At 36.9% G+C, this 9,866-nt stretch overlaps 1 protein-coding gene across 1 annotated transcript; it reads left to right on the top strand.

The window, feature by feature from the left end:
- The first annotated feature begins 2,315 nt into the window (after positions 1–2,315).
- On the top strand, positions 2,316–4,565 carry LOC149209229 (polyubiquitin 4-like). Its single transcript, XM_089396317.1, has 2 exons — positions 2,316–2,451; positions 3,035–4,565. The coding sequence occupies exon 2, from the start codon at positions 3,067–3,069 to the stop codon at positions 4,213–4,215; it is 1,149 nt and encodes a 382-aa protein (XP_089252443.1). The 5' UTR covers positions 2,316–2,451; positions 3,035–3,066; the 3' UTR covers positions 4,216–4,565.
- The last annotated feature ends 5,301 nt before the right edge of the window (positions 4,566–9,866 follow it).

Here is a 9,866-nt window from a genome sequence, read left to right as displayed (position 1 = left end):
CTGCAATAAAATTTTGGTAGACTATGCGCCGAGCCAACCTTTGGGGAGGGACATGTGGCGACCTCTGAGACTGCCACTTGTCCCCTCCTCATTGGTACTCCCTTAACCAATAGAAATGTGCCACATCACCAACCAAAGTGTGCCACTTAGCGAACCATGATTAAGCATTGACAGTTTAGGTTTTGAGCCATCCTGAGAACTTTGATTTTTGAGCTAAATACTGAGCGCCTGATCATTTGATTTAACCTTAATGAATCATGGAATGATGAACCCCTCAATTAAATTATTGAAAGCATTGACGTTCCCTTTCATCAAGCCTATTATCATTCCTTGTAGTGGTGTCTTTGGCATCTTCATTTTAAACTACTTTGTGCAAACAAAGGGGGAGAAAGATTATGGAGACACTTGAATTTGGGGGAATTATATTCAAGGAAGGGAAATCATTTTCAAACAAGGGCAATCAAGGATGGAATAGAGGGATGGGACATCTAAGGTGACTCTAGGTGGAACATTAAAGGTGACATGATAAGAAGTTTCTAATGAGAGGATCAATGGAATTAAGGTTGTTTCTCTCTTTATCAAATGTTGGGTTGTCAACGAAAGGCCAAAACATTAGCCTTTTGGACTACTTATTATACTTGCCCATTTAATTTTGTTGTGTATTAGTTTGTCTTTGACCAAAAGTTTATGCCGCTTATCCATAGTTTAACATTGAGAATTCAAATTTTGTTATTTTATTATTATTATTTAAATTTATTTATTTCTCAGGTCATTGGTTGAGGTCTTATTATGGGTTGTTTAGTAACTTCTATTTCTATTAATTACTAATTTTTCGTTTTTATTTAACTTTTGGTTTTTTTCTCTATTACTTCCATTTTCATGAATTATAGTTTTTTTGTCCATATTTTCAATTTAAGATGATTTATTATTTTTTATTGTAAGCTTGGCAGGACTACATCTTCATCATGTCCAATATATCACCGATGACTTTAACTTCACATTAAGGAGTGTTGTAAGAGAGCACCCCATCACCATTTATCCAAAACCCCGTGGACTTAAGATGACTTATTATTATATTAAAAACATATTTCTATAAATTTAATTATAAAAAATTATATATATTAATAAAAAATAAAATGCACACACACACACACATATCAAAGTGTATATATGTTAATATAATCAATATTAGTTAGTCATATTTCTTAATTTTTGGTGATGGCATTCAACAATTTACTATTTTATTAATTGTTTTATTTTTGGGATGAAATCTTTGTCTTTATTATTATTTTAGATTAATTAAGCTATATTTAAACTAAATAGGAAGTACTAGCTACCATGCAGCGAAAAATTAAGAAATATGACTAACTAATACACCATTTCTAATATTAATAATTATGAATATTTACTTTTTCTTTTTATCCTTAAAATTCTTTTTTAAAATGTTAATGAAAATCCTTAAACTTTAGATTACACAATGAAAACCATTATTTTTACATTATTGACTAGAACATGATTGAACATGGATCATACATGCATTTGAATTGATTCCATATCATCTTTAAGTAGTACTCTACTCAAAGTTAAAAAATATAATACTTTGTTTCTAAATTTTTAAATATAACATTATTATTAAACACTATATATTTTTTTTTTATTACTAAAAATAAAGACAAAATAAAAAAAATATAATTTAAAATTTAAAAAAAAACATAATCTAACTTATAAACAAATTGATCTTTTTCAAAATATTTTTCATAGTTTATTTCAATCAAAATTAGATAAAAATTTTTAAAAACTTAAATTTAATTTGTTTAATCTATAAAATTTGAATACCCAAAATTTCTCACGATACTAAATCCATTTATACATTTAAAAAACATATTTTAAAATACCAAAAATCACAAATTAAACTATACCTTTAAAATACACATATTTTATTTCTTAAAATTTAAATTTACAATTAAAAAACATATTTTTCGCCCAAAAAAAACCCAACCCAAAAACAATTAATATATATATGACCCTCCAATCAAATCCCAAAAGATATAAAACCACTCCATGCACCAATTCCCCAAAAAAAATAGAATATTGCGTAAATTTTCTTTAACATAATAATAACCACCACACCACCTTAAAAACCATAAACTTAACCCAGATTAAATTGTCCAGCTACATCAATTCCCAAAATGCAGAATCTTGCGTAAATTTGATTTAATATAATAAGAGCCGCTACACCACCTTACTTACCCCCAAATTGAATTGAATTTAAATTAAATATGTCGAAGACCATTACAAGGTTTTTTTTTTTTTTAAATATTAATTGAAGTTTTCTTCACAGCTGTGCACTCAACGCATTATATAAATACAACCCACCCTCACGCTATTCATCATATTCTTGCTTGCGTTCTCCTCTCTTAGCGAAACGGTCACAGAGCTCTTCGTTTACAGGTATGGCCTCTTGATCTTCTCTTCCCTATTTCCTTGTGAAGATATCAGCGACGTCTGCTTCGGAAAAGTTTTCGTAGTTTTTGGTTAGCAAGTTTGTGAATTTCCTTACCTTTGGGATCTGCCTGTATTTCTCCTTTGTGTTTCATGTGGGGAAGCTTTCTTTAATATGCGGCTAAGGTCTGACTGTTTAGAACTTTGTTCCTGGGGAGATTTCAGATTTGCAGCTTCTTTAGACATGTCTTAAGTTTAGGGCTTCTTTCAATCTTTTGTACCTGGCTAAGGTCTGATTGTTTAGAGGTTTGATTCTAGCGAGATGTCATATTTATAGCTTCTTTAGACATGCGTGAGTAGTTTAGTCTTCTTTTAATCTTTTGGAGCCTGTCCTTCAGGACTTTTTGACATTTAATCTTTTAGTTTTATGTGCTTTGTTGGTTTATATCTATTCCAGTTGGATCTGTCGTATAGAAAATTCACTGTATATGTCGTGCTGTTTATAGCCCTCTCTCTCTCTGGATGTTTGCTTTTATAGTTATTGCCGCTACTTTGTGGTTTCACTATTACAATGACCTCTGTTCACTTGCAGGTCCTTTTCATAAGCTTTATACCGCTTTGAAGATGCAGATCTTCGTTAAAACTCTCACTGGTAAGACAATCACACTCGAGGTTGAAAATTCTGATACTATTGACAATGTAAAGGCCAAGATCCAGGACAAGGAAGGCATTCCCCCCGATCAACAGCGTCTGATCTTTGCCGGAAAGCAGTTAGAAGACGGCCGAACCCTAGCCGACTACAATATCCAGAAGGAATCTACCCTGCACCTCGTGCTTCGTCTGAGAGGTGGCATGCAGATCTTTGTCAAAACCCTCACCGGCAAGACGATAACTTTGGAAGTTGAGAGCTCAGACACCATTGACAATGTTAAGGCCAAAATCCAGGACAAGGAAGGTATTCCACCTGACCAGCAACGTCTGATCTTTGCTGGAAAGCAGCTCGAAGATGGTCGAACACTTGCCGACTACAATATTCAGAAGGAATCCACCTTGCACCTTGTGCTCCGTCTGAGAGGTGGCATGCAGATATTTGTTAAAACCCTCACTGGGAAGACAATAACGTTGGAAGTTGAGAGCTCCGACACCATTGACAACGTTAAGGCCAAGATCCAGGACAAGGAAGGAATTCCCCCTGACCAGCAGCGTCTGATCTTTGCCGGAAAACAACTTGAAGACGGGCGAACGCTTGCTGATTACAATATACAAAAGGAATCTACTCTGCATCTCGTCCTCCGTCTAAGGGGTGGCATGCAGATTTTTGTCAAAACCCTTACTGGCAAGACAATTACTTTAGAGGTTGAGAGCTCAGACACAATTGATAATGTCAAGGCCAAGATCCAGGACAAGGAAGGCATACCCCCTGACCAGCAGAGGCTTATCTTTGCCGGTAAGCAACTTGAAGATGGACGGACATTAGCTGATTACAATATTCAGAAGGAATCGACCCTGCACCTTGTGCTTCGTCTGAGAGGAGGCATGCAGATTTTTGTGAAAACTCTTACGGGGAAAACCATTACTTTGGAGGTGGAGAGCTCAGATACGATTGATAATGTGAAGGCTAAAATTCAGGATAAGGAGGGTATTCCTCCAGACCAGCAAAGGCTGATTTTTGCTGGTAAGCAGCTGGAAGATGGTCGTACCCTGGCTGATTATAACATCCAGAAAGAGTCGACTCTGCACCTAGTGCTCCGACTTCGTGGTGGTAGTTTTTAATTTAAAGGCCTTTTTGGAATAGCTTCGCAGGGTCTCCGTAAAATATGTTTCTGTACGCGTTTGTTAGTTTTTGTTTTTGTCTGTGCACAGTAGAACGAAACCAACGTTGATGTCCTGGTTGGTACTGCAGTGGGTGCTATGCAAGTAAATAATTCTCTTTGGATACAAAGACACTATATCATATGCATATTTTTTTTTTAAAGATGAAGATTTCGAATGCATCTGTTATTGAAGTATTTCCACCGGTGGGAGAAGTTTTAAGAAGTAGATTATTATCGTTTCTAACTTAAATGTAGAACGTTGTTTATTCCCAAGTTATTTTATGAAGATTCGGTTGTGGGATTCTGTTACTGGCAGCCTCTCTGTTCATTGTATTTTGGGTGTGTATGAATCTGAGAGGCATTCTTAATCGCGTGTTTCCGGCTTTGAGAGGCCTTTTTAAACGCATATTTATCGTCTTTTGACATTAACTGTATTCTTTTCATTATTTTTTGAGTATGCGTGAATTTGAGAGGCCTTATTATGATTGACCTGCCGCTTCTAGCCTGGCTAGGTTATTCCTTGAAGCAGCTAGGTTGTTCCTTGAAGTGCCATGAAAATTTGCCTTGAACTTCTTTAACAAAGATGTAGACGATGTTGGCTTTGAATTCTCCATGGATTCCGACTTTTCCTTTTAGCGCATATTTTTCATTATTCTTTTCATTATATTTTTAGTATACGTGAATTTGAGGGCGTTATTTTGATTGACCTGCTACTTTTCTTGAAGGGACTCTTCTCTTCATGATATCCAAAAGATCCCTAAAACCAGCCCAAAAAACTCCTAATTTAGGGTGAAAACATAAAATCTCCAAATTTCTTGACGATAGCCTGGAAGTCCCTGAAGCTTGGAGCTTGATGAGGACTTGCAGGATATGTTCAAGGAGTTTGGAGGCTATCGTCCAGTACTAAGGATCATGGCCTTTTACAAACCCCAATACCAGCTCTACTTCAAGACTGTCTTGTGACCATAACAAGGGTTGAGGCCTCTACTCCATCCCGTTTTGTGACCATAACAATCAATCTCTCATCTACCCGTCTTGTGACCATAACAATTAGGGTTGAGGCCTACTCCATCAAGTTCTCATCTTACCCAACTACAAGTACACTTACAACGAAACTATCAAATCAATACTGCTGTAGCATTTCTGTGGCTTAACCAGCTCACCTTCGATCATCAAAACAAAAGCAGCTTACTTAAGCAGTCTGTTGTTTTTTGTAGTCAGCCACCTTCAATCATCAAAACAATAGCAGCTTACTTAAGCAGTCTGTTGTTTTTGGTAGTCAGCCTCCTTAAGCTTTGAAGTCCCTGGATGCCCTCTTGAGCCTACCCCTGTCCTCAATGAATTGTTGTGCCAAAACCTTGTCTTGTCTAGGTCTCTGGCTTTTTTGTAATGGCCCCAACCCCCGACCCCACTGTTCCCGTATCCAAAGACAAATGCAACGACTAGAATTTTCAAACTATATATATATATATATATCAAATTAAGAGATAATAGATGTCAGATTTAGAAGAGTGTTTCTGCCTTTAAGCGTGCTTCGTAGGAATTGGACTTTGGGCTGGTTAAGCTGATTCTTTGGTGGATCTCAAAAAAAATTGATATATTGAAAAGGTCTTTGGTGGATCTTAAAAAAAATGATATATTGAAATGGCAAATTTGACATATATTGAAATGGCAAATTTGACATAGACATGGTTATGAGATATACAATTAAAATTTTCATAATGTAAAGGGACGTCATTTTAATCAGTTTATATATCATGTAATATATTATGGTAATATAATTTCAGGTTAATATTCAAATGACTAATAATACACTTTTGATTGCTTGCTCGTTCCAATATTATTATGGAAAGGCGTGAATTTCCAACCACAGTTGAGGTGCTTTGTATGTATGACTAAATTCTACTTGTTTTCAAATTATGGCTTTTAGAAACATGCATTGACATTATTGTTTACAACGTTGCATTTAGCGCAATTTTTTTTTAGCGTGCACGAGTCTCATGCTTTGGGTTCACTTAGAGTATTTTGGTTATTTGAGAATGCATTTGCTTCCTTGTCTCTACATATTGCCTCCTTATTTAACTTGGTATAACATTATTGCCTCCTTATTTAACTTGGTATAACATTTATGAACTGAACTAGATTGGAACCAAAGCAAATCAAGGAGGGGAATGAACTACCAAAAGCAAATCAAGGAGGGGAATTGAACTAACAAAGTTTCGTTGGTGTACAAAAGTTGGGCATTTTGGGCATTTTTTGAGTGAACAATTTTTATCCCTCTATATATAATTTGGTATAACATTTATGAACTAAACTAGATTGAACTAAAGTAAACTAGATTGAACTAAAGCAAATCAAGGAGGGGAATTGAACAATTTGAACTAACAAAGTTTGGTTGGCGCGCAAAAGTAGGGCATTTTGGGCATCATTTTTTGCGCGAAGGGAATTTTTAACCCCCTCTGTATGTAATTTGCTATTGTTGAAGAAAATAAAGAAACACAGTTTGCAAGTTTTCCTAATTGGGGTTTTTTGGGTAAAAATTTATATGTAATGCTAGTTAGAAAAACTTAATATATTTGTGGGTTAAAATTTAAAGTTTAGATTTCAATATATTTGTGGGTTGAAATTTGAAGTTTAGATTTTAATTTTTTACTTGGTAAAATTCACAAATTAGATGGGTTTTAGAAAATGACATTTATTGAGGCGGCAAATTTGCTTGGATGGCAAAAGGTCGTTGAAATCTATTTTTTTCCAAAATATCTGACAATCTAAATGTTTGAATCCAATTTTTAGATTCCAATTTTTGATGGGGAAATGGATTCAACAACATCAAAAAACCTTGGGACACCCAAAATCTTGAAACTTGAGCGTTGTAACCTAAATTTTTCAAAATTTATCTTGGATTTTATCAAAATCTTGTTGGTATTTCCATTGTTTTATGGGCAAATTTGAAGTCTCATTAGACTATGCATTAGAAAACCAACATGGTATGAGAGCCATGTCTCCGAGTGAATACCAACATTGTTTTTGACCTCAAGAATAGGTTAAGGACAAAGGGAAAGAAGTAGGGATGAAAGGTTGTGCTAGGGTTTCTAATAGTGTGACCTAGGGTTTTAACCCATAGAACGTAGTTTTCACCATTTAAACCATTGCACAAGGGTTTTTGAAGGGTTTGACGAATAGAATGTTTTATCAAGGTTTGGCGAGCTTTGCGCTGTTGGGGCTTCAAAAGTCATGAGAGAACTTCTAGGACACAGTGAGTGGTAGATAGAAACTTCTAGACTAGGAGTGGTTGTGGGATGACTATGTTCAGGAGAAGATTTAGATGCAGGTTAGATTTGGAGCTCATGTTAAGCATGAGGAAGAGGAGAACTTTTCCCTAGTGAGCAAAGGGGGCAAGGCCAAAGGCAAGAAGGGCACAGGAGGGGCTAAGTTCAACTCTAAAGGTAAGAAAGAGAAGAAGGATCTCAATGAAATAAAATGCCTCCAATGCCATTAGGTTGGACATTATGCCACCAAGTGTCCATAGAGGAAGAAAGGGTCCAAGAAGGACCAAGTGACAACTTCAAGAGAAGTGGATGAGTTCAGTTCAAAGTTTGAGAAGTTCTCGCTCATAGCTTGCATGGTAAATTCAGTAGCCAACAACATATGGTACATTGACAATGGAGCAACCAACTATATGACTGGAAACAAGGAATATTTCATCCAGTGAACTAAGAAAAACATGCAGTTTCACATTGAGCTAGGAGATGATGGTAGGTACTCGACCAAGGGTATGGGTATTGTCAGAATTGAGAGGGGGTTTGATAACCCATTTGATCTCAAGGATTTCCTCTATGTTCCAGGCTATATAAAAAAAGTTGTTTTTGTTTCATCCCTAGAGGACAAGGGTTATGAGGTCATTTTCAACAGCGGAAAGCCTTGCCTCAAGCCCTTAAATTATGGAGCTATGAAGAAGATTGGTGTGAGGGTGGGGAATCTTTACAACCTATGGTTTGAGATAGACACGACCTTGAGTAGCAACAAGGAGGGTTGTGAGCACACCTAACCTCCTGGGAAAACAAGCTTAGAGTTCTCATGGGGTTAGCTTGGCCCTTAAACCAGACAGTGAAGAAGGTCAAAGCACTAAGATCAAATAACTCCTTATAACCCTTAGTAGAATGGGGTGGTAGAGCGCAAAATCAAGAACATTGTTGGAGTGGCCAAGACCATGTTGCATGACTAGGGACTGCAAAACAAGAGTTTACATAAAGTGCTTGGACGAGTTACAACAAAGGTGGCATTCATTGGGAAGAAGCCAGATGTCTCACACTTCCAAATTTTTTGTAGTTTTGTTCACTACCACGTGCCTTTAGAGTGTTGGAAGAAGTTGGAACCTATGACAAAAAAGGGATTTTCATGGGCTACCTTGAGACATTCAATGCGTACATGTAGGTGTACGTACCAGCATATAGGAAGACAATGATTAGGCTTGATGTCAAGTTTCAGGAGGAAAGAGCACTTATGAAGTCCTTAGATAGGAAGACTGTGATTAGGCGTGATGTCAAGTTTGAGGAGGAAAGGGCTCTTATGAAGCCCTTAGAGCATGAGCATGCTATTGCACATGTGTATGAGTTGCTAGCTCTTAAGCAGAGGCTAAACTAGCCCCTTAAATGACATCATAGCCAGATATTGGGCAGGTCATACAACAATTAGATGTAGAGGTTGTGTAGAAACTAGAGGAAAGAGAAGAGCGAGCAGGGCCCACTCCAACAATGACACCTAGCATACACAAAAGGAAGCCAATGTGGGTTGATCAATTGATTTTGGAGGCTCAGGACAGGGTTGGGGCACCAACCTCTACCTTTAGTTAGAGAAAATAGCCACAAAGATATTCAAGTTTTATGGCATTGATGACTGAGGTCATAGACATAGAGCCTTCTAGATATTAGGAGGAAGCCTATTTGCAAGTTTGGCGATAAGCTATGGTGGAAGAATACTCTTTGGTCATGTAGAACAATGTTTTCGAGATTGTGCCAAAGTTCGAGGGTAGATTTGTGATTGGATCTAGGTGGGTATAAAAGATTAAGCATGGCGCTGATGGGAGCATAGAGAAGTACAAGGCTAGATTCATAGTTAAAGGGTTCTCTTAGGTGGAGGGCATTAACTATGATGAGACTTTTGCACTCGTGGCCCGTTTTTCATCCATAAGGACCATTATAGCACTTGCAACTCAAAGGGGGTGGAATATCCACCAAATGGGCATAAAGACTAGCTTTCTCAATGATGTGGTTGAGGAAGAGATTTACATAAAGTAGTTAGAGGGTTTTGAGGCACAAAGTAGGGAGATGCACTCATAAAGGCTCAAACGAGCTCTATATGGGCTCAAGTAGGCCCTACAACCATGGTACTCTCACATTGATAGCGATCTTCTAGGATCAGGATTCACGAGGATTGAGGTTGACCTTAACCTTTACTACATCATGGTTGGGGGGCAACATCTCATTCTTGTGTTGTATGTAAATGACCTCATATTTATAGGGGAAAAGAAGCTCATTAGTGACTACAAGAAGGAACTTGTAGCAGAGTTTGACATGAAGGATATGGGGCTCATGCACTATTTCTTTGTGT

This window comes from Pinus tabuliformis, chromosome 1_2, assembly GCF_031772625.1.
Source record: "Pinus tabuliformis cultivar Carrire ecotype Pingquan chromosome 1_2, CPIR1, whole genome shotgun sequence".
Classification (NCBI taxonomy): Eukaryota; Viridiplantae; Streptophyta; class Pinopsida; order Pinales; family Pinaceae; genus Pinus; species Pinus tabuliformis.
The sequence above is the reverse complement of the archived record's forward strand: the minus strand, read 5'-3'. Positions and strand labels throughout refer to the sequence as shown.